Source organism: Aristolochia californica, unplaced genomic scaffold (genome assembly GCF_029961685.1).
Source record: "Aristolochia californica isolate CCGP_79_NKW_82.1479 unplaced genomic scaffold, dmAriCali1.0.hap1 SCAF_8, whole genome shotgun sequence".
NCBI lineage: Eukaryota > Viridiplantae > Streptophyta > Magnoliopsida > Piperales > Aristolochiaceae > Aristolochia > Aristolochia californica.
Genome location: NW_027182279.1, coordinates 39,324,617 through 39,349,348, shown reverse-complemented (window position 1 = coordinate 39,349,348; position 24,732 = coordinate 39,324,617). Strand labels below are relative to the sequence as shown.

At 37.5% G+C, this 24,732-nt stretch overlaps 2 protein-coding genes across 3 annotated transcripts; one reads left to right on the top strand and one right to left on the bottom strand.

The window, feature by feature from the left end:
• Positions 1 to 738: 738 nt before the first annotated feature.
• Positions 739 to 3,461, top strand: LOC137938506 (probable beta-D-xylosidase 5). The gene is made up of 6 exons (XM_068783458.1): positions 739 to 1,068; positions 1,148 to 1,623; positions 1,714 to 1,814; positions 1,908 to 2,249; positions 2,331 to 2,744; positions 2,848 to 3,461. The coding sequence occupies exons 1-6, from the start codon at positions 766 to 768 to the stop codon at positions 3,459 to 3,461; spliced, it is 2,250 nt and encodes a 749-aa protein (XP_068639559.1). The 5' UTR covers positions 739 to 765.
• LOC137938784 (uncharacterized) lies at positions 2,779 to 24,555 on the bottom strand. 2 transcript variants are annotated; one of them, XM_068783819.1, is made up of 11 exons: positions 23,755 to 24,555; positions 22,854 to 22,940; positions 22,534 to 22,692; positions 21,611 to 21,699; positions 10,823 to 10,911; positions 10,575 to 10,678; positions 10,351 to 10,450; positions 10,124 to 10,199; positions 9,907 to 10,021; positions 8,576 to 9,107; positions 2,779 to 4,790 (listed from the first exon to the last, which is right to left on the bottom strand). In XM_068783819.1, the coding sequence occupies exons 1-11, from the start codon at positions 24,041 to 24,043 to the stop codon at positions 4,283 to 4,285; spliced, it is 2,148 nt and encodes a 715-aa protein (XP_068639920.1). In that variant the 5' UTR covers positions 24,044 to 24,555; the 3' UTR covers positions 2,779 to 4,282. The 2 variants fall into 2 exon arrangements, with proteins under 2 accessions (XP_068639920.1, XP_068639919.1); XM_068783818.1 differs by having other exon boundaries at positions 21,611 to 22,692.
• Positions 24,556 to 24,732: the final 177 nt, after the last annotated feature.

Below are 24,732 nucleotides of genomic sequence, written 5' to 3'. Positions count from 1 at the left end.
ATCTAAAGGAATAAGATATGCAGTTGTGTGTTCCTCTTTTTTGTTACATTTTGAATTACAAACTTGAATAAAATCCCTGAGCGTTCCCTCCACTATCCCCTGATTATCGTGATGAAGAGTGAAATCCAGCGACGGAAATTTTCGAAATCAACGGACTCTCCTGTTTTTTTTTTCTCAATATCCACCAATGGGAGGTCTGTTTTTGTTACTTTATGTATAGTGATCATCCGTCCACGGTAGCAGGGTCGATCCAGGATTTTTCTGAAACAGAAACTCCATGCAAATCGGCCTTTGGCCAATACCAGTCAGATCATCGTCCATTCGAAACAATTCCCTTAATGGAATTATTTATCTTCACCATTTATACATTGAAGCTTCTTACTCAATCATGTAAAGAAATTGAAAGTTTATACGAGCGCAACTGCAAAATTGAAGAAAAAGATTTAAAAAGAAGAAGAAGAAAAGTACGCACAGAGCAGCCGGTAATAAAATCCCAATTACAGAGGATTTTATCCTTATCCTTTAAGATCACTACATTCATTTCGAAAACATCTATATAAATGGAAGATCAGTAGCCAATATCATTCATCCCTTACACTGCTTTCAGCTGAGAAAATGGCTTCTCTCCGCCTACTTCTTCTTTCTCTTGCTCTGATCATAATTTCTGCAGAATCAAGAACTGCTTTAATGTCTTCATCACCATCTTCCTTTTCATCGGACCATCGTAATAATACATTTGTTTGTGACCCATCCCGACTCTCAAAAATGGGACTCGACGTAAAAACTTTGGGGTTCTGTGACAAATCTCTATCGTATGAGACCAGATCAAAAGATTTGGTTGATCGCATGACACTGGCTGAAAAAGTTCTGCAGCTTGGTGACCAGGCACACGGAGTTGACAGACTTGGCCTTCCTCCCTATAACTGGTGGTCGGAAGCCCTTCATGGTGTCTCTGATTTTGGACGCTCAACCCACTTTGACAAGACTGTCCCTGGAGCTACAAGCTTCCCCACCGTCATCCTCACGGCTGCTTCATTTAACGAGTCACTCTGGAAAAATATCGGTCAGGTAAGTCTGCTACAATCCTTTTTTTCTTTCACATTTCATGTGTCTTCCCTTGTTTTAATGGCGGCTGGCCTTCGTATAGGTTGTTTCAACAGAGGCAAGGGCCATGTACAATCTGGGTTTGGCTGGTTTGACATTCTGGAGCCCCAACATCAACGTCGTGAGAGATCCCAGATGGGGAAGAGCCCTGGAGACTCCAGGAGAGGACCCTTACGTCGTCGGCCGATACGCCGTTAATTACGTGAGAGGTTTGCAAGATGTTGCAGGCCATGAAACTTCTGCAAACTTGAATGCAAGACCTCTCAAGGTCTCCTCCTGCTGCAAGCATTACACTGCTTACGATGTTGATGCCTGGTTAGGAGTAGATCGAACCCATTTTGACGCCAGGGTAACAACCCAGGACATGCAAGAGACATTCCAGGTTCCATTTGAAATGTGTGTGAAGGATGGAGATGTTAGCAGTGTTATGTGTTCTTATAATCGCATCAATGGTGTTCCCTCTTGTGCTGATAACAGGCTCTTATCAGAAACCGTTAGAGGAGAATGGGATCTTCATGGGTAAGATGAGCTTTGGTTTTTCATATTTTGTTTCTCTAAGAGTATTCTGTTATATAAACAAATAAGATTTGGTTCTGTTGCTTTCTACAGATACATTGTTGCCGACTGTGATTCACTTGAAGTCATGCACCATGATCACAAATGGCTGAATGATGAACCAGAAGATGCAGTTGCACAAACCTTAGAAGCAGGTGAGATTAGAAAACAGTTTCCTGTGATCTGATGCTTGATTTTACTGGTTAAGCAGTGTTTGAAGAACTTTTTTTTTTTTTTTTTTTGTTTAGGTTTGGATCTGGATTGTGGAGTTTATTACACAAACTACGCCTTCGCTGCTGTCCAGAATGGCAGAGTCCGAGAAACAGAGGTGGACAAGGCCTTGAGAAATCTCTATGTTGTTCTAATGAGGCTTGGTTTCTTTGATGGAAGCCCTGGTGGTTACGATTCACTCGGGAAAGATGATGTTTGCGCCAAAGATCATATCGAGCTTGCTGCTCAGGCTGCTAGGGAAGGAATTGTCTTGCTCAAGAATAACCATTCACTCCCTTGGAACCATCAGAAGTTGAAGAAGGTTGCAGTCGTCGGCCCACACGCGAATGCTACGGCAGCCATGATCGGAAACTACGCCGGTAACTTCATCTTCTTTCTCTTTTATTGATGAATTTTCATGGCTTTTTTTCTTCTGATGATGATGAAATTCAATGTTGCAGGTATTCCATGTAGATATGTCGCTCCTAAGGAGGGGATTTCAAACTTTGTTTCAATTGATTACCAAATGGGTTGCGATGGGGTAGCTTGCAAGAACGAGACATTTATTTACAACGCTGCAATGGCTGCAAAGCATGCCGATGCCACCGTTATATTTGCAGGCATAGATCTCTCAGTGGAGGCTGAGAGCTTGGACAGATTAGATCTTCTCCTCCCTGGTTACCAAACCCAACTGATTAATCAAGTTGCAGAAGCTTCTTCTGGTCCTGTTACTCTCGTCATTCTCAGTGCAGGAGGAGTCGATATTTCTTTTGCAAAAGAAAACCCTAAAATTTCTGCAATCCTTTGGGCTGGTTATCCTGGAGGTGAAGGTGGTCGCGCGATCGCAGACGTTATTTTCGGTCACTATAATCCAGGTTTGTTAACTAATTCATACCCTTAATTGAAAAACAAAAACTTAAACATTGATACGGGAAATCAAATCAAATCAAATCAAATCTCCATTTCTTGTTGTTTCAGGAGGGAGATTGCCTCTCACATGGTATCAATCAGGCTATGTGGATTTGCTTCCTATGACATCAATGCCATTGAGACCAGTTGATGAGTTGGGGTATCCAGGAAGAACATACAGGTTCTTCAATGGCTCTGTTGTCTATCCATTTGGTTACGGTTTAAGCTACAGTAACTTCACTTACAGCATCAACTCAGCCAGACAGTCCCTCAGTACCCAGTTGAGTTCTCTCCAACACTGCCTCAGCATGGAGTACAACGACGACGACTTCTTCCAACCGTGCCCGGCCGTTCGAGTCGATGACTTGACCTGCAACTCCACCATTGATTTTGAGGTTGAGGTTTCTAATGTCGGGGGGAGGAGTGGATCGCATGTGGTACTGGTCTACGCAGTGCTTCCATTAGAACTGAAGGACACTCCTGCGAAGAGCTTGGTTGGGTTTCAGAGAGTCTTTGTTGACGCTGGCGGCAGCTCATCAGCTAAGTTCTCCGTGAATGCCTGCAAGAGCTTGAAGGTGGTGACAAGAGAAGGTTATGTTGTGCTCCCAGCAGGGGAGCACACTATCTCCATTGGAGATGATGATGGGTCTGTTTCTTTCCCTGTACAGGTGAACTACGAGTAGTTTTGGTTTGTTGCCGTAGCTGTTGATGAGGCTAATAATTTTGAAATACTGTAGAGGAACCCTTCCCTAGATCCCATCTCATTTTAGGCTTATGATGTAGAAATCGCCAAATTTTGGTACAGTTAATGCAGTTATGATTCTGTCATCTTCTTTCACGGTTGCAAAGGCATCCAAATCTGATCAACTAAAATTAAATTGAACCAGACTTCACCCTGTATCTAGATGGGTTTTTTCCTTCATCCCATCCCCACAGCACAAGGAAAGGGGATATCCTATATCAGCTCAAATCTGGTTTAGTCTGGTTAGGTTCCAGCCTGCCCCTACCTTATCAAGTTGCAGAAGCTTCTTCTGGCCCTGGACATTAGTCTCACTCCAAGCCTGGAAGTTCTCATAAGTTTCATTCCAGGACCTGGAAGAAATTCCCAGAATATGAAAATTGCTGGGGCTAGCCAGTCCCCTTGAAATCCACTTCTGTAGAAAACCCTGTAACATCAGAATTAAACTGGCCACCCCTATACGTTTTGTAGTTCAAAATAATTGATAATAACAGTTGTTACTTTGAAGAAAAAAAGAAAAAAACACCCTTGGAACTAACTCAGGGTCAGATTGCCCGAGTTGAATTAAATCGCCCTTTGGACTCGAGACCCAATCCAACTCATCCGCTCTAGACACCAGCCTCCTCTGTGCTCTCTTTAAGAAATATCAAGTCCACGGTGGGGGATCCAACTGGCTGCCGAAGTTAATTTTGTTTATGTTAGGGATTATCATAGTCTCTTTTACACATTAAATTTCCCAACATTTTATAGTAAAAAGCACGGTATTCATTCCTTGAACTTCTGGCTGAATTTCATCATCCCTTCCCTGCAATCTCCTGCAATCCTCTTTACCCCATCTCTAGCATTTGAAGTAAATCTAGCAGAATTGTGCCTCAATTCTTCTACAGAAGGAGCACTCTTTGAAATAATCACCCCTTGAAGTTCCCCTGCCTTCATTGCTGCTTCTGCAGCCCTGTGCCTCAAACTTGAAATAGATGCTTCTATTTTTTGAATTATATTCTCAATAATGCCAGAGGATTTCAGTTTAATTTCACCAGCCACCACCTTGAGCTTGGCTACAAGATTCTCGGCCCGCGTAGTTATCTTGTTGTCAATGACAATTTTTTCAGACTCGCTTGATTCTCCAGCATTGATCCATGTATCTCCAGGGATGTCACCACGGAGATCATCTTCAACAACTACTTTGAGACCTAGGCTCTCCCATCTACCTCTTGCTTCTTCTAGGGCTTTTGCCTGCTCTCTCGCCCGTCTTGCCTCGTCTTCAGCCCAAGCCCTGAACAAAGAGTCAAATATATACTTAGTACACTATGGTAAGTGAAAAACTTGTTTTCGAGAATGAAAGAGAGAGAAGAAGAAAGATAAACAGAAAAATCGATGCAGAATTTGGCCAGAAATTGCCTCACTGACAACCATATACTGACTCATCAAGATTTAGAAAGAGCAAAGATAAAAACAAAACTAGTCTAAAGATACTCAAGAAAATACAATGCACTTTTTTAATAGTTGATTATACACACTCTCTCCAACGCTTACTCGGGGGAGACTTGAACCCAAAACCACATACAGAACTCAAAAAAGCCCAATGCACTACACAACACTTTTTTTTTATCCAGATATACAACACTCATATGCAAAGCAGAATTGGCGACCGTCAAAAGAATTTCCCTCCAAAGAGCTCAATGAGGTCTTTCTATGGAGCTTTGGTAGTAAAATCTCATCCACTCTTTGGGCCTCTCTAATTGGTCTTTGTCGCTTCATTTTACATTTCTTGCCTTCTGTAGACAACCCCACAGACCTAGCATGCAACAGCTCCGCATGTTGTATTGTATCTAACTATAGCTTTTCATCACTGTCATGCATAATAATAACGTTTTTACAGTAATTTCTTCAGAAGCAACCTCCAGAACCAAGCACTTGTTTTTTATCCTTTTAACTTCCAACTAAACCCAACCGCTTCAAAGATTTGACAGTGCACAGTTCTCAAAAGTTTTTAAGGATTGAGGAGCTCCAAGATAAACTACAAAATTTCTGGCTAAGACATGACATTCATAAGCATATAGCTTCCACTCAGCTGGAGACATTGAAGATTGAAAAGTTGCAAGAATAGAAGAGAGAAGAGGGAAGGAGGAGAAAAGAAGAAGAAAGTGTGCGTTGAATAGGCACACTTTAGGGCTGAAATTCGAAATCTCCTTTAAATAGATCACTTCAAAGAGAAAAAGGAGAAAAAAATGCCCCTCATTACATAAAACCCAATAACTTTCTAAATACTTATCAGGATGAATTGAAATTTGAAACATAAACTGCTACCCTGACAACTAACTTAATGCAACTCCTAGAAGGACATGTACATACATAGTAAATGACCAAAATGCCCTTGTACATGTATTTTAACAAAGAAAATCAGAGAAAAACCTAGGAAGAGGAGAGAAAAATCTAAAACTAACAATGAAGAACCACTTCAGCTGAGCAGAAACTGGAGAAATATACACATGCATTTCTCAATAGAGATAATAATCGTAATAAATAGAAAAGAGAAGTTCAGAAAATAGTATGATTATATCCAGTTACTAATTCATACACAGAATAGTTGCGGAAGGGCTACAGTAACAGAAACAAGCAGAACAAACAGATTTTTATTTGGTAGGATAATTCTTCTGTTTTTTTTTTTAAATATTACAGGCAAAAAAAAAAAACAAACAAACAGGCCTGATAAGAAATCACAATGCTTGCATATATGAATTGGTAAACTGTAAATTCTCAATTTCACCTTTTACCATCAACGTTATAATAATAATTCAAAGGGTCATCAAAGAACTGAAGGGATAGGGGGAGAAATTCACGACCATTTTAGATAGGTTATTCAAGTTTACTCTGCTGTGGTCTTGCACTGTGATTTTTCTAAGCTGATCTCACATTCCCAGCTTTGCATTTTTACTCAGTTTTTCTCGTCCACCCTCATGGTGGAAGGGGACTCTTTGGTTGGTAGTTATCACTTGGTTTTCTTTAGAGAATTGCACCATGCTATTCAGAGAATCACCTATGAAGATAAAGAATTTCACGAAAAAATGTGTGAGACAAAAAAATTTAAGAAGTAATAATTGTTAAGTTGGGTCCAAGGCTCATCCCAAAATGACTAGCCAACTTAGGAAACCTCTTTATCAACTAATAAACTCAAGATCTTGGTACTCACTAATCTATGTGGGACTATTCCTTAACACTTCCCCTTACGTGTAGACCCTCTTTTTGTAGTTCTATAAGTAGATAATTTAGGAGTAGGCAGTTTAGGTGTAGGCCATCTTTTGTGGCTCTACAAGTAGATAGTTTAGGTGCAGGCCCACATATAAGTACCCGCTCTGATACCATGTTAAGTTGGGTCCAAGGCCCATCCCAAAATGACTAGCCAACTTCGGAAACTTCTTTACCAACTAATAAACTCAAGATCTTTGTACTCACTAATCTATGTGGGACTATTCCTTAACAATAATTTTTTTCTTTAAAGAATAATGTTTTACCTCATCAAACCTACCATGAATGCTGAGGTCTACGTTCTGTAATTATTTCATTATGTCTGAATGGCTAAAAGGTGGGAAAAACTTTGATAATCCTATTTGATTTGGCTTCAAAAACTAGAAAACTTGTTGGAGAAAAACTCCACAAGAAAACCTTTTTGAGCCAAAAGCCGAAGTTGTTCACTCTTAGAGTAGGAATTGGACTTTCTATTTTTAAGGGGCAATCTTTCCTAAAAACAAGGACTTTTAGTCTCTTTACCATTTAGAGGGGGCTAAACATGTAATGCTCCTTCAATATTTAAGGAAGGACGAAAATTTCAGGGAGGGCAACTTAAAATCAACATATGACTATAATGGAGCATTTTGATAAACCCTTATTTCTTAGTTTTTTAAAATTTTAAATTCTTAAAAATTTATGAGATACAAAGTCATATAATGTTGTTCTTTTATATTATAAAATTTATTTAATAAATTTTATATTATTTGAGAAAATTTAATAAGTAATCATATTGCGACTTTTAGATATTGATTTCTGACTTGGAAATGAAATATACAGAGAGATTTGAAAATCTGGCAACAATTGACTTTTTTTCTAGAAACATTTGATATGGATATGGCAGGTTTTAGCAAAATTGAAGTGTACAGGTATTAAGGTTTTACTTTAACATGTTGACATCTTGATATGTATTTTTTTCCTAAATTCATTTAGTGTTTATAGATCATTTTTAAAATAATCTCAACCCTTAAAAAATCAGAGAAGATAGTAATTTTAATGAAACATGTTTATCAATTAGAGCTCTTGAACTTGCTCTTAAATTTAACAACAATATTTTTTATCAAATTATTTCTATTTTATGGTTTGCCCCCTTTCCAAAACTTTTGCTCTGCCACTGTTTTGTGGCATTTCCTAACAATTTATGAGATTTATGATATTTGTAGGCCTCCTCAGATCATGTGGACTCACACTTTGCATTATACAAACAGCATAGCTGACTCATTGGCACGTACTGGAGTTTCCTTGAAACATCCAGTTGCGAAAGAATCATTTCTTCTTCACACATCATGATGGGGCTCTTGTTTGTTTTCTTTTCTTTTTCCATTTGGTCTCTGTTCTTAGCTCTGGGATGGGAACATATAATAGGGTCTCTCTTTTTTCCTTTTTATGTATGCTCCTGATTTTATGTAACTTTGTTGCAATCTTTTGTTTCCATTCTCTCTACTTAATCAAAATTTTCATCAAGTTCAAAATGAAATGTCATACTTCATCTCCCAAGAGCCAGACCTGGTTTTGCTCTATACATAAATCACTGTCAGATCAAAGGCATACCAAATGAGCTTCTCGTACACTAACCAACTATCTTCTCAAACATTATAAGAAGTGGCATAACCATATTAAATTAACTTCATGCTCAATAAGAATAACTGCTAAACCACCAACCATATCCCAATTAATGAAGTTCATAAGCAACGCAAAAGTGTTAAGATTATGAAACACAAAAGTAGTAACAATATATAAGAAAGAAATGACAAAGTTGATGCATATTCTTACCTGGCCATGGACAGAGCCTTCCTCTCAACTTCTAGTTCATACTGTAACTGTGCAATTACCTTGTTTTCACTCTCTCCCTCTTTCCTGAGTTTGTTAATTCTCTCCTTCTCAGCCACTACCTCTGCCTTGGAATACATAAGACTCTCTAACTGCTCCTCCAGCTCACATCTTAATCTCGAAAGAACCTCTATTTCAGATTCCACAGAAGCTCTACTTCTCGTGACAGCATTCTTTTGTTCTTCCCTTTCTGCTCTCAACCTTGACGACTCCTGCCTTGCTTCTTCTGCCAACTTCCCCATCATCTCTATTTTTTTCCTCTCCATAGCAAGCTCTTTCTCAAAATTTGCATTTATGTCCCTCTCAACTTGAGCTACAAGAGTAGTATGGGCTGCAACAGCAGTTTCAGCCATAGCCTCTGCCTCAATGCGTGCAAGTTCCTCACCAACAACATCAGTAGAATCACCAGTTGCAAGAGCTATTGCTGCTTGTGCTTTTGTGACAGGCTTTTCAGGTTGAAACAGTCTTGTGTAACCTGTAAGGCATATAAAGTGACTATGTCGAAGTTATCATATGGCAAGATTTACCCTAGAGCAAATCCACATACTGATCCAAGAGCCGGTTTAGTTATCACAAAGACAGCAAGCATAAAGCTATAGAATGTTTTAATATAATCCCTTGATCTTGAGTATATAAAACAAAAAGAACAAGAAGACGGGAACATTAAGAGTCACAGACCTCAGAAAAGAAAAGAATATGAAAAACTCTAATGCACAATGAAGATGGAATACAGTTTTATATACCACAAATATGCCCGGGATTGGATTGCCAAAACACAAACAAAAAGAAAGGGAAATGTATGATTTCAATTATATGATTGTTCTGGTAAACAAAAATGTGATAGTTACTATGTGAAAAACTCAATAAAATGGTAAGATTTAAAGCGATCCCTTATGATAATTGAATCAAGCAATCATTTTCTTTTACTTTCAGCAAAGCCAAACTGAGATATATGGACCGAAGCAGAACCTAAGAAAAGGAGAAATCAGTAGAATGGCAGATGGTATCCATATCAAGAAAGAATATTATACATGAATAGCCCCTCAAGACTGCAAATAATATGCTTTGTAATTAGATCCTAGCCTCACAAAAAAGCATTTAAAAATAAATAATATAAACACAATATTTTTAAAAAAATACTTTTAAGGGTTTTGTTTAAGCCACTGAAACAGTGGCTTTTTTAGATTATTGACTTGACTTCTGCTAGCATGAGATCTTTGGTTAAAAATACATAACCAACGCAATAACTAAAAGACCAAACAGATTGGAGATACCAAAAGCAAGTGGTATGATTCCTTGCTCTCCTGCAGTAATGTCAGCCACAAGAGCAGGCCACGCATCTGGGTTGATTCTATCAATGTCTAGGAATCCTGAGCAATTACATAAAATCTGGACATAAACAAAGCATGGGTTTAAGCAAACATAGAAAAAATAGATTAAAATTCCACAAATGGCTGCATACTAGATTATTTACAATCTAATAACAGTAACCTGTTTGTCAATTTGTGGAAGATGCTTCTTCTCTAATGCAATCTTCCAGCTCACAAGGTCCTGACGTGATAAGGGACTGCGACATAACAAAGCCAGTAAAAACATAGAGCAATTTCTTTTTCTTTTATTCCAGTCAACAGCAGAACCACTCTGACTAGTCATTATGTTATGTAATAGGGAAATAGCCAATGTGAAACTTTAATAAGTGAAAGCAGTCAGGAAATCACCTTTCAGGGGAAAAGAGGAAAGGGCCCTGATCACCATCTGAGGAATTATTCATATATTTTTTAGATAACTTGCTTGAAATAAGTCCAGCTTCTGCTAAGCCTGGCAACATAGATTTCTAAAACATAATCACATTCTAGAATAAACAAAACAATCAGGTTATGCAAACAAAACAATGTGTACTCAAATCTGCTGTTGAAACAACTCATGAAATCCTGTTCCCTACCTTGAATAGATGGAAAATCTGGATCTTCAGGAGCCACATCATCAAAAGCAACTTCAGAGATATTTTCAATGTACATTGCAGGATATACTTTTGACGTTGAGTTTCTACATGGGAACATTCAGCCATCAGTAATCACTAATTGACATTTTCTTTTTTAACCACAGATTTCCCAGAAAGTTAAGTAGGTTTCCCTCGTCATGTCAAATTCACCTTCATGTGAAACCAGCCAGGAAATAATAGAAAAGTACCTGGAGAGAATACTGCTTGCAGAAACCAACCAGCGGGCATACTCCCGACGCGTACACAAATCACCAGGTTGTACATCAGCCTCAATAACCTAAAATAAAAAGAGTTACCAAAAGGGACATTAATGCAGACTAGCGTAGTTCTGCATCATGCAGAAGAGATTTCACTTTAAGTTTTATACTGGATATTTAACGGCATTCTGTGCCTGGCTTACAAGGAGATTTAATATCTCAACCATCTTTCTCCATTTGTAAGTTTGCAGACAAGACCATGGTATTCCTACTCTCTGAATCAACCAGTAGACATGTAAGAGTCTTACATGACTCTCACAGCAAGAAGTTTCATAAAGCCAGAATTAATATGGTGGAGTCTAAAAGGAGTCTCATAGAAGAATCTCAATTTATAAAAGAAAAAAGGTGTTTTAGTTATATTAGTCTTCTATTTATGTTCAGTTGTTCAATTCTATGACTGATCTTTTAATGTTTGGCTTTGGGTGTAACTAGGACAAGTGTAGTTTAGCTATAATTGGATTCTACTTGTTTCCTCTATTATAAATAGAAGTTCATTGTACTCAAATTACAACAAGTTAGTGAAGTATTTTTCTTTTCCAAAAATTCAACATGGTATCAAAGAAGGTTTTGTGAGTTGACTCAGTCAACCCACAGAGATAATGTGATCCTTTTCTGATTTATCATATCTAGTAGTTTATGTTCATATTCTACCTTTTTCTTTCTTTCTTGTCCTAATACCCATTGTTTCCTTGGTGTTCGTACCTCCATACTGAACTTTTCATATTGCAAATTATTATTGACGAAAAGATCTTTGAATCTACTTTCCAACAAAAGAATAATTTTGGCAATTGGAGTTTTTGACAAAAAGAAATCGATATTTGAAGTAGTAAAATTCAGACATCAAGAGAGGTTTGAGCAGTAACAGAAAGCTTTAATTTTCAAGGCGTTTTATGCCATCAAGAATGAGACTATATATAGAGAATTGTATGTCAAAAGAAATATTTGTAAGTCTATTATCTAACTTATCAAACCAGCTCTCAATATGAGTTTTCTAGAAGGAGATATCAATATAGGAAGAGTCAATGGTGATGTTAGCCAAAGAAGAAAGAGTACTGAGTTTGGCCAGATTACAGAGTCCAAATTTTATCAAATTCTTTCTCTTAAGAGAAGTATATTTCATGAAGGAATATTATTTTTTTGAAAAGGTGTCATGCAGGAATATTATACTATAATGAAAGATATCGAAGTCTAGTTTTAGAAGGAGTAACTTTAATGTCAATCTGATCTATATATAAAGAGATATTTTCATTGGAATCAGCTAGAGTCATACTACAAAATGAAGCAAACCTAGCGATCATACAAGATTCAAGAATGAAGTTTTATATGTCCAATTAGGTATTAAATTAAAGATCTTTGAGTATAGCTTATTGAGCAACAAACTATTTGTGATTTTGAGTTATATTATTGGAGATATCGATATCAAAAGTACTAAAGGTCATTTCTGCAGAAAATCTCCCATTTTCCTATTTTCTCTCCTATGACCCCTGTTAAAATACAAGTTCAGGGGTATTTTGGTCATTTCTTCATTAACCAACAATTGGGCTCTAATAGCATCATATTCATGCCCCAAACCATCTAAAAACCGGGCTACTTGAATGTGATTTTCTTTCTTACGGATGTCTTCAACATTTGTAGTAAAAGGATGGAATGTACTAATCTCCTGTAGTACTCCCCTCATCTCAGTGAAATAATTTGTCACTGATCTACCTCCATGCTTCATATTAAAGAACTTCACATATAACTCATAGATCCTTGATAAATTACTTTCTTGAGACAAAATGGAAGTCAATGTAGTCCACATTGCCTTAGCAGTATTGCAACTCAAAATCTGATTACTAAAACTGGATTCCATACTATTTACCAACCAGGTCATTACTAAATTATCTTCTGCCACCCAATCTTCAGTAATAGGTACCGGGGGATCATCATTTATATATTTTGTCATTCTTCTAGCCCGCAAATACATCAAAACTGATCTAGACCAATTTACATAATTCGATCCATTCAACCGGATCGTAGTTATCTGAATAGACTGAGAGAATTTCACATATGAGTTCTCAACAGTCCTTGGGACAGCAACCTGTGTGCTGGAATCAGCCATTAAATATCACCAAACACCACACTTCAGTACACTAGAGCGTCAATTAACCAAAGGAAAACACTTTCCCCAAATTTCAATATTTGCGTAGTCAAGTGGGCCCCACACTGATTCAATTAGGGCAATACAGCACCCAATTCATTCAATTTAGAACCAATAGTGATCAATTCCAGCAATTGAGACCATACATCAATGAAAGAATGACCTAATTGCAAGAAATCAAGATGGTGTAGGCTATATGGATGATGACGCAAGCATTAGGTTGACGACGCAAGCAGATTTGAGAAATTTCCTCAAATTGGGATCATTAAACACTTCTAAATCCCAACATTCAGTCAAATGAAAGCAGTAATCATTAGCCAATAGGCTAAGATGGGCACAAAAAGGAAAAAAACCGAAAATTTTACCCTACCAGTCCAGAAATGTGGGAAAAACCTTCAAAGATATTGCTAAAAATGGAGAGAAAATCCACAAAATTCAAAGAAACTTGCCCAAGACTTGCGTTATTGCTCTGATTCCATGAAAAATAGGTGACTTGGGGAGAAAATAGAAGAGAAAATTGATTTCTGGAAGAGAGACAGCTTTGTTGCCTTGGAATCCGAGCCAGAAAGGCCCTTCCTGTTTCTTTATAATCAGGGTTTAAGTGAAATTTTACAATAAGACAAAAATGCCCCTCAATACTCAAAATTATATCTCCTAAAATACATGTCTAAATTGAATGAAAATTTAACTAGAGTAAAATAAGACATTCTCTATCTAATAGCCATACTATAAGAGAAAAATGTAATATTGAAAATATAAGAAATGACCAAAATACCCCTGAACTTGTATTTTAACAACCCCTCCACACGTTGACGTGAATGAGTTTCCTTACTCCTAAAGTCCTAGTTTTTTAGGCAAATTTCTTTTTCAATCAAAGATTTTTTTGTCGGTCTTAATCATTCCATAATGTGCTCATTCAAAGTATTGATATCCTGCTTTAATGATGTTTTAATTTTTTTACGTTTTTGTTACTCGGTTGTGTTTCTTCCGCACTGTCATCTCCGAAAAATTATGGTTATCCCCACAAGTCATACTTGGTCAAAGTTGTTAAGCTATTTCAGTTCTACTGTTATAGTCTCACTTAGTTTTAAAAAAAATGTCACATTCTAAATTCATTTGGAAGTATGAGTGTTGCATAGTCGCCTCCTTCTAGTTAAAATTGTTTTCCTCTGGTATTTCTTTAATTTATATCTTGTGTTTTCATTACTTCAGAGCAATACCTAGACCCACTACCTAAAAATATAGGAGTGTACGCAACATTCAGATCAAGTCAAGTCTTTTTATTCTTTACCCAAAAGGTAATTTTTGTATTTCAGCTACCCTAAGAAGTGAATCATCTCTTTGTTGTGCCCTAAAGTTGGGTCGTTTTGCCACTTTTAAAATTGAGCGGAGTGTGCTTCAAGTTATGACCGCTTTGATTGGTGTATGGAGCTTTGTCATATGGCTAAAAGTGATTTTCTTCTCCCATATTGTGTTTTATCCAAGTTGTATCTCTGTCCTTTTATCCCTAGCTTGAAGGAAAGAAGAAGAAGAATTTGTTCCACATGTTGTGGTAATTTTTATGAGACCAAAATATTCAATAAAAATGGGAGAACAAAAGATTAAGTTTTTGCATTTATGAAGAAGTTTTTTCAGCAAAAGAATATTGAAGGCCAAAATTTTTTTCCTTGTAAGTTGCAGTTATAAACTCCAGTTTGAGGGGGGGTTGAAAAATAGGTATGGAAGAGTCTTACATGACTCTCACAGCAAAAAGTCTCATAAAGCCAGAATTAATATGGTGGAGTCTAAGAAAAGTTTCATGGAAGGGAGTCTCATAGTAGAATCTCAATTAAAGGTGTTTTTTTTATATTAATCTTCTATTTATGTTCAGTTGTTCAATTGTTCTATGATTTATCTTTTAGCGTTTGATTTTGGGTGTAACTGGGACAAGGGTAGCTTAATTGTAATTGGATTCTACTTGTATCCTCTATTATAAATAGAGACTCATTGTACTCAAATTACAACAAGCCAATAAAATATTTCTCTTTTCCAGAAATCCAACAAAATATGTGGACAAAAATTAAAAAGAGTGTATCCTTTTCTCCAGAGATCCCTCAAACCCCAGAGCTTAGAAGGCTAATGTAAGAGAATCCCAGCCCACTCCCAAAATCACAAAAAATAAAAATAGAAAATAGAAACCCCAATACAGGTGTAACAGATCTGGAATGGCATGATGCTAGTTAACAAATTGAAATGTTATATTAAAAACAATCAGATCACAATGAAGCAACCTATATATTTATTGCTGTTGGTGATCTGTAATGGTTTTTCAGGAAGCATTATAATGGAGGAATGTAGTTATGTCTGTGCTGATGCAATGGCACAATGCTAAGAGCAAATATATACAGTCACTTTGGTATTTCATCATGATTCATGCATTCAAGATAAGGTTTTGGAAGATTCAGGGGATGAAAGTAGCATTCTCAGTCGGTCACAAGAACAGGATATTGCAGGACGAGTGTGATTACAGATGGTGGACGGGCCACATGAAATGGGGCCTGCTGCTCTGCTCATAGCATTTATCAAATAGATGAGCATAGAAAAATAACAGGTCAGCCACTGAGGATATCAATTTTTTTATGAACTCACCAGGCTGGTGAATCCCAGCCAGAGTAGAAAAGTTATCAAAAAACATATTGACAACTGTAAAAGGGGAACACAAGGGGGAAAAATAAGATGTAAGATTGCATTGATGGACACTTGATGGAAGATGATCAAGTAGACATTAATGAGGCCAACACCAATGAAAATTAAAAGAATGACTTGAAAGCAAAGATAGTTACTCCATTTCAACAATTGGATGCATACAAATAGGTAGTTTATGTTTTCTTTTCTTCTTTAAATGATGTTGAATTTTATTATGAGAGCTCAAACGAGCAGATTACACGAGGGGAAGCCTTCCCAAACAATGAGAGATTGCTGGGAGGTTCCGGATTTTGCCAATTTATCAGCCAAAGAATTGGCTGACCTAGGAACGAGGTTCCAATTACAATGAATGGATGACACAATGTTAGCAATACAATCAGTGATTGGCCAGTGAGGCCAAGGAGGGAGTTTTCTTTTGAACACCAGTTGATGACAGTTTTTGAATCGCCTTCAATAATCAACTTGTCATGGAGCCGCCGCTCTTTAAAGATTTGGAGGCCAAACAAAAGAGCACTCACTTCAGCAGTATTTGAATCAGCAATACCCACCGGCCCTGCATAGGATAGAATAGGGTCTCCACTGCTGTCTCTGAAAACACCACCAGCTTCAGCCGGCCCAGGACAGCCTAAAGCATTGCCATCAAAATTAAGTTTGATGCAGTTGTAAGGGGGAGGATCACAGGTGGCCATAACCGAATTCCTACGGGGGCACGCCATGTGCGCTATCAAATCCCAATTTTCTCGAAGGAAGACGCCCGATAGAGAAGCAAACTCCTTCCTAGAATGTAGCCAGCTTGAGATAAGGCCCATTGCCTGAGAAACTATATTATCCGGGTTGCTAGCCTTGGAGTTGAATCTCCGGTTGTTTCGTTGTAGCCATATACACCATGGGACATGCGCAAGGCATGCCAAGAGAATTATTTTGCCCAGCTTAGGAAGGCGTATCCCCATAACCATCTCAAATGTGCCAAAAAGGTCCTGATGTAGCCCCATTTGGAGACCAATCTTCTGAAATATCTTCATCCGGACTTGCCATGAAAAGTCGCAATGTAAGAGAACATGCTAGACTGTCTCATAGCTTATGTTTTCAAGATCTTGATTATGGTATTCAACAGATTAGTGTTCAAAAATCTTGTTGCCTGCTCTGTTCACAAAGTTCGTGAGATAAATCATTAATAGGTTGGTTATAATATTCATTTTGTATAGGAAGCCCACCATAGAATTTGAAAGCAGGCGGATGTTCTATTGCTGGTTGCATGTACTCGGATGATTAATATGCTCATAATGCAAAGCAACAGATACATATGATGCTGCTCCAAACTTGATGCAAGCAACGCCCAACCAAGAAGGGAGGAGTTGGAGATCACCCCCATGCATAGATGGATTGGAGAAGATGGTAAAGAGGTAGGAGTGTAGAAGTAAAAAATGAAGCTATCTTGCCTAGAAATATTTTCTGGTAACCGATTAAGTGGATACTCATCAAAACAATGAGGTTTTTTTATCCATATAGTAACTTTATCGAGGAAAAAAGGAGTCTAGACCTAAGTCCATACAAGCTTAGGTGCACCCAACTTTCATTTTTACCATCAAAATTAAATTGAATGACTTAAAAATTGATATCTTATTATTCATACCTATTTACTATCTTATGCATTCATATTGATGTTATTTTGAGATTTTTTTAATTAATTTTTAATTAAAAATTTGAGATACAAGCATTATTGCAAATGCATCGAATTAAATGGCATTCTTGTAAATAGATTAATTTTTATAAAATTAAAAAGTTGAGTGTAGCCAACCTCGTTTCCCTCTTTTATCAAAGATACAAATTAGAGACTTACAACATATGGACCAAGACAAAAGCAATTAACATATTCATAATACAGTCTTTTCAAATTAAACACATAGATAGCATAATAACCAAATATATCCCCATGAGTTCCAACTACCAAACACCAGTTGTTGCTTCCTTCAGGTTTGAGACTATGGCCTTCTTCCACCCCATATTTGCAAATAATCTAATATTAAGCAAGACAATGCCAAAGTTGGGTAATTTTTTGTTTTTTGTTTTTTTTAAAAGGATGTATATATTTGTATATATTAACAAAAAGAATTACAAAGAAACTGGGAGCAAATCCCTAACAACAAGAGATTGAAAGGTTGCTCCTGACTTGGCAAGCACATCTGCCACCGAGCTAGCAGGTCTCGGAATGTGAAACCAAATACAAGAAAATTGAGAAGCAATTTCAAGAATTTCCCTAAGAGATCCCAATGCCGCCAGGAGGGGGGGAACGCATTTTCGCACCAACCAATTACCACAACAAGAATTTGTCCCTAACAATTATTTCAAGATCGACTTTCAACACAAGTACTCATGGCAGTTACAAGGTTGTTTCCAGTCACTGAAGCAAGTCCAAGTGACTCTCCAAGGTTGGAGAAGATACAAGTATACCACCTCAAGGGAGATAATATCTCCCAAATGGGAAAAAGGTGAACTGAAAAGTGGCATCATATGAAGTTGCAAGATTTGATTGTGTTTTTCCATAAAAGCATAGCAAAAGCATTTTGGATAAATTTCAATGAGAGAGAGAAATAGGAATTAGCATGGCAGTTGGACATAGCCAACTATAATACATTGACCATAACATATCCAAATATCAAAGCATAATATATCAGTCAAAATTCTCAAGTCTATAATTTGAGTAAATGCACCATTATTTAAACAAGATGGACACAAGATCTTGCTTTCATATATGACTGTCTCTAATAAATATTATAATTTGGTGCCACGGCCTGCTGTTTACAAGACATCCAATAGATTGGCAGTTCGATCTGAATTCCTTGAACTAAAAGGTAAAGTAGTTTCTCTTAGGTACCTAGGCAATATGCCAAAAACTCCATGCTGATGAAACACAAAAAGTTGGGCCCTCAAACCTATCACATGCTAGACTAGCCCAACCTAATGTTCATTATTTAGATTGAGCCCGACAAGACCTTAGCAAAGCACCATACTTTCATGTCAATGCCCACATCGGCCCAAACTATGATAGCTTTCACTCCAAATAAGGTAGTCCTTTTCACCTTTATGATGGCTCTCACTCTGGCATCAAAAAACCCTTTTCATAAGTTGCCCCCTCTAGAAGTAGTGTCTACCTTGATACCACATATTAGGTATCTAGTCAATACATGATGGAACACGAAAAGTTAAACCCTTAAACCTATCCAAAAAGAGGTTGGCTCAACTTGAGGCACATACCCCAGGTGTGACTCCACAAGATCGTAACAATATCTAGGGGAAGCTATGAGGATATCCTGCTCTAATTTGGAACCACCGGGACCCTATATCTTCACTACTTGTCAAATTACCCTAATTTCGCTTTAGAACCCCTTTTTTGACTCCTATCAAAATTATGTCTCTTAACTCTTTGCTTCATTGATCCCCCTAGTGTCATTTGATCAATCAGATATCATAAAGTAAGGATAAAAATTTTCATAAAAAAAAAAAAGCAAGAAGAAATTAATCAAGAACATTTTTAAAAGCTTTCCTAGCCTTATCACCACTAACATATGTTTGTTGACACACTTTTTCATGGTATCCGCCAACTCAGCTCCTTTACAAGCCTATTTGAATTTGTATCAATCTCTATTAGACTACCCTAAGGATAAGCAGCACTGCATCGTTAACTTCCAAATGCTTTTTCCTTTCCTAGACTAAGAGATGCTTCCTTTTTTCAAGAATACCTGCCTTCTAATATTCACCAACCAAATCACACCCAGTCTCCATTAGCATCCATGACATACTACTCGAATAGGCACAGCATTGTCACATGCAGAAAAAATCACTACTAGCTTTTCTCATAATAACATGAACTCCTTGTTCTCTCCCTAACAGAGTAAGAATATCAATAAACATAAACGGAGCAACCTTTTTGTGCATTTGTAATAATAATAATATACAGGAGAGGGCATGGTTACATTAGATAAACCCCTTCACAAATAGTAGAAACATCATTACACCAACCAGTATCAAAAGACAATTTGGAGCAAGACACACATACCCATCCAAATTTGGAACATATCAATCATCTTTTCTGCATCAATATCAGTTATGGAACCAATATATTTTGCATACTATGTTATTGGTCACCCTTGACAACCCTTTCTGAACCCAAAATACTTCGAGCACTTTAATATGCTCAGTCGTTTATTGAGTCCCTCGTTTCAAGAGCAATATGCTCTACAATAACAACAAAGCAATAAAAACATTAAGCATAAGCTGAACTCTTTCTCAATCTCTGAGCTGTCAACCTGCTAATTTCTGACTCTTTTTCTGATCTGTGATGGTTGCATCCCTTGGAATTGACCATCCATCTTGCTCTGATCATCGTCAATTTTAAAACTCATTCCCCTCAGGTGGAGTGTCAGACTTGGGGATATAACTTGCAGCCACATGGCCGTTGAATCTTAAACAGTAAGGTTATAAGCAGTAGAATAAAGCACAAAAATCCAATAGAATCCATATCAATAAAAAATTGGGAGATTTTTGGAAGGACAATGAGTCTCATATCAGAAGGACACCAAGGAACAACAAAAGCTCATTTTACCTGAATAGAATCTTAATGCATAAAAGTCAAAGAAAGGATAAAGGGGAAAAGTTGCATAATTCGACAATGAGAGAAGTATATATGAGGACATGACAGTTTTGGATCTTCCCCAAGATCCCAATTCATTAGTATATGTAAGAATATCAGCTCGAGGTGACAACTCATTTGATGTCTTGCACATAGCAGGTGGTCCGACCAAGGCAAAAGATGTGTTAGACTGTTAAAATCCAGGTTTCTTGAATGATTGTGGAGCTACTCATATTGTATGTGAACCTTACACGCAATACTTTTTGCTACGGGTTGACGACTTAAATTGATGGTAATGAACAACGGGATGGATGCTATACTAGTTTTCATATTTCTCTTCTTATTTGATATTAAATTAAACCACATCATGCATTTCTTATTTGGAATGCAAAATCATATCTTCAGCTTCATATGAGAGCAGTGTTCTTTTCAGCGCTTGGATTTTCTCCAATGCTGATTAGTTTCTCTCTGGACTTACTCTAGTGATAAAAAATAAAACTTGTAACTTTCATGGGTAGTTATATTTGTTCGATTTTGATCTCAAAATGGATCACAGAAATGATCCCTAAGGTGTAAACCTCCTACTTTTCAATTTGACCTAGTAAGATATTGACTTACTAGCATAAACTTGAAGAAATCAATGAAGGCTGCAATCTGCATTCAAGAACAAGCAACCACATGTCGCAAGTACCACGACGTAATTAGTTATGTATTAATTGTTTGACTTTTTATAATATCCATATAGTCGCTACTTTGATATCTATTTAGGTATTACCATATCATAGTAGGGGTAATGTAACTTCTTAACTTTTATCTTAAACAAAGTTATCATTCAGGAACACAAAAGAAGACTTCTACATAACCATTCCACTTCATCATTTACTAGCTCCTGTTGTTAGATTGGCTGACCTTCATGTCTATGAACACAACTTCCTTCCCCGAAATTGTAGTCTTTCCCCACTTTTGGCCAGTCCAGAAAACCAACTCAATAGTCCACCATCTGTCTACATTTTGCATGTCCATACCATTTTAGATAGCTTAATCTCTTATTACTCCTATTTTTATTGTTAACATTTAGAGAAGAAATTCACCACAACCTAGTGAGACAGTATTTATCTGCATTCAGAACAAGATTTATTTGCACAATGATCCATAACAACGATACTTGTTTCACAAAATGTTTAAAAAAGGAAAGTAGCACAACATTTTCCAGTGAGAGTTCATGGCACAAACAAGCTAGTGATGAACTAAAAATGCAAACTACCTTCAGAACTTGCAAAGCTGCCAATGCCTGCCCCTGGACATTGTCGATAACAGCAGGAACCACAACCTTGCCTGGAGGTACCTGTAGAGCTGCAGAAACCAAAGATGGAGCAGGTATACCAGCATGCGAAAAGGAATTTTGAGGTCCGGCTGAGTCAAAGAACATCCTGCTTCTATCAGCTACAGTATCACCTATCAAATCTTGCTCATTTTCATACAAGCTGTCATCTAATGTTTGTGAAGAAAATGTTGGCCCAGATGAACTTTTCTCATTAAGGTCATGCAACTCTGAATTCGCATCAATAACTTTAGCTGGATGCTGCAAGGGGGTATCCAGATTGACTTCTTGCTCACTAGAAACAAATGTAGCAGTCTCTGCTACATCTTTAGACGTACTGAACAAATTTAAACTATCTACTGACGCTGAAGTTAGTGAAGCATCCATTGGTAAAGGGCTGGGGGACTGAGATGCTGAATCAAAAGGAAAATCTGAAGCAGGCTCAAGTATTTTTGTATTCATCGAATCAAGAATTTTCACCTCATGTTCAATGCTGGAATTTGTTAACCCTGTGTCAGGATTTGGAGAATCAACAGATTCAACGCGATCCAGATTGTTCTTGAATTCACTAATCGAGTCCTGTGTATCAGAGGTAGTCATGATGTATGAATCAGAGGAACCAACACCATCATATTTGGATGATTCAGACAAGGCTGGACTCTGGTCATCTGATACTGAAATGTTAACAGTTGGAGAACATTGCTGATCTTCTTGATAGGAATTAGCAAGAGAGGCACCAATACTCTTAGAATCAGGTTCAACAATGTGTACTATTGATGTGCTGACATCGATTTTATGATCAGAAGTGTGTTCAAAAGCAGCCCCTTCACAAGTTTCCACAGCTGGAAAAAGTTTCGGGACTATACCTTCCTTGCTTTCTGCAATACAGTCATTCTGCAGGTTACCTTCATCTGGCAAAACTGCTTTACTCTCATTTTTCAGCTTATCAAGATTCCCATTTAATCCTTCAGGGACCACTAACTCTTCCTGCTGTGATGTCAACGGTTCCATTTGTAGTTTGAGACCTACAGATGTTCAAATGTATTAAATTTCCCACGGAAGACATAATTTACCTGTACAGCAGAGACTGAAAACACCCTTTAAAAAATGGAAAGAAATAATTCTCTAGTAATCCCAATTAATTTCTCGACTATTAGGGGGATAATTCTTAATAAAATTCAGATACCCGAATTACTTCTCTGCTTTAGAGATACTGATGCAAATGCCACCCCAGCAACTAGAAACATTGCCGCCAATCCCGCTCCCACAATACCTGAAAGTAAACTACTATAGAGGTGTAATTAGTCCACCAAAAACGATTGGAAAACCCAGAAAATAAATCCTTTTCTGAGTCAAACTTTGTATTCAGGAACAAAATGCATAATTTCACCAATTAGTAATAAAATTACAAAAGAACATCTCCAAAGCACCATTATGATCCTCGTATATCACCATTAGTTTAACTAATGCTTGGGCATTATAATTTGGCCATAGACAGTCTCTTCAGTTCTAATGCTGACTTCTATAAGTCAAATTCTTCATTCCTATTTGACCAGTAAAATAATCTCAAAAGGAAGGTTCCAGAACCTCCGTTTTTCTTGGACAGTTGAAGGATAATGACCAGAAAAGAGCTGTAGAAAGATTTTGGTCAATTTTATTTTTCTAGTTAGTTCTTCCACAGTTCTGAACCCACACAAGCAATCTGATAGTAAAGCTGTTTGTTTTTCATTCCATCTCGAGATTCTTGAGCCAATTAAATGTTGTATGCACCAGCACTTCATGTTCCATATTATTTTAAGAAAGATATATCTTTCAAGGCCAAACTTGTCATGAAAATACCGTTGTATATATATATGTGTGTGTGTGTGTGTGTATATGTCAGTCTGACTCTTTCCTCGGAAAATCCAGAAGGTTACCTACCAAAAACACATCAACAAAAAAGAAAATGACCAAACTACCGAAAATAGAAATACATCAGCCAAGAAGATTTACTGGAAAACATCAGAAGAAATAATAACAACAAGAAGAAGATGAGCAACAATAATAGTAATAATAACAATTACACCAACAGCTACAAGTCTGCCCACCTCCGAACTTGCCCATCCGCATTGAGTCGTCATCGTCCTTATCAAGCCACCCAGAAAACGAATCTGCCGCCTTCTCCGAACTCGCCCACGAAGTACCCTGAAAAATGCTGTCCCTTTCACTTCCATCTCTAGAAGCACTTCCAGCGGCAGAAGATGCTCTCACTCGGAAACGGTTTACTACAATGCAGTTCATCCTGAAACGAAAGTAACTATAGCTCTTGCTCCTAAAACCCAACCTCAGCTGAAAAGAACTAGGAGACGGAGATAAAGACATCGCTAAAAATGCCATTCCAACGAACGGAAACCCCTTTTAATGGAAACTAAAGACTAGAAACCCAGAAAACAACTGAGCACCCAAAACGAAATCCAATTTCACTAAATGGTCAAACGGCTGATCAGTACCCCCAAATAGAGATAAGAAAACGAACTTCACAGTTTGCGACAGAAGAAATAATCTTCGTCCAGACTCAAATTAGAGAGCTTTTCTTCAAGGTGTTGACAGATTAACCTTTCAGTAGAACATTTGCACTTCATAAACAGCAAAGAGATTACCCAATTTACACTGAAATGTACACCAAATCGCTTGTCTCCAAGGGACAATGCAGATTCCAGGATGGAGTCAATGTGAATGGAAGCAATGATTCAATTGGAAAAGTCTACCGATTTTGGGGTCAATGGAATAAGGAATGCGAGGTAGAACCAAAATTACGACAACAGAGCTCGAATTAACGGAGGAAGAGCTGGGTTTTCGAGGGAATACTTAACCCTTCAATCCAAGAGAATCCACGGAAATGATGGAACATTTATTAGCAGACCATCAGGCGGGGCTCTCTCGGCTTCTTACTAAGAGCCAGCTTTCCTCTATTGTGACATCGCGCGAGTGACTTTCTGCAATTATTATGGGGCCCATGCTTAGACAGTGGAGATTGAACCGGACCGGTTGGTCTGAGTTGGGTTAAAGACTTGCTTTTTATTGTT

What these genes read in the sequence shown, in the direction of transcription:
- LOC137938506 (XM_068783458.1), top strand. Translation starts at nt 766, where the DNA reads ATGGGACTCGACGTAAAAACTTTGGGGTTCTGTGACAAATCTCTATCG. An exon ending in TGCACAAACCTTAGAAGCAG is followed by an intron (nt 1,815 to 1,907) that starts GTGAGATTAGAA and finishes TTTTTTGTTTAG; the next exon opens with GTTTGGATCTGGATTGTGGA. An exon ending in TTTCGGTCACTATAATCCAG is followed by an intron (nt 2,745 to 2,847) that starts GTTTGTTAACTA and finishes TTGTTGTTTCAG; the next exon opens with GAGGGAGATTGCCTCTCACA.
- LOC137938784 (XM_068783818.1), bottom strand. Translation starts at nt 24,043, where the DNA reads ATGGCATTTTTAGCGATGTCTTTATCTCCGTCTCCTAGTTCTTTTCAG. An exon ending in GCAAGCAGTATTCTCTCCAG is followed by an intron (nt 10,679 to 10,822) that starts GTACTTTTCTAT and finishes GTTCCCATGTAG; the next exon opens with AAACTCAACGTCAAAAGTAT. An exon ending in AATCATACCACTTGCTTTTG is followed by an intron (nt 9,108 to 9,906) that starts GTATCTCCAATC and finishes TATGCCTTACAG; the next exon opens with GTTACACAAGACTGTTTCAA.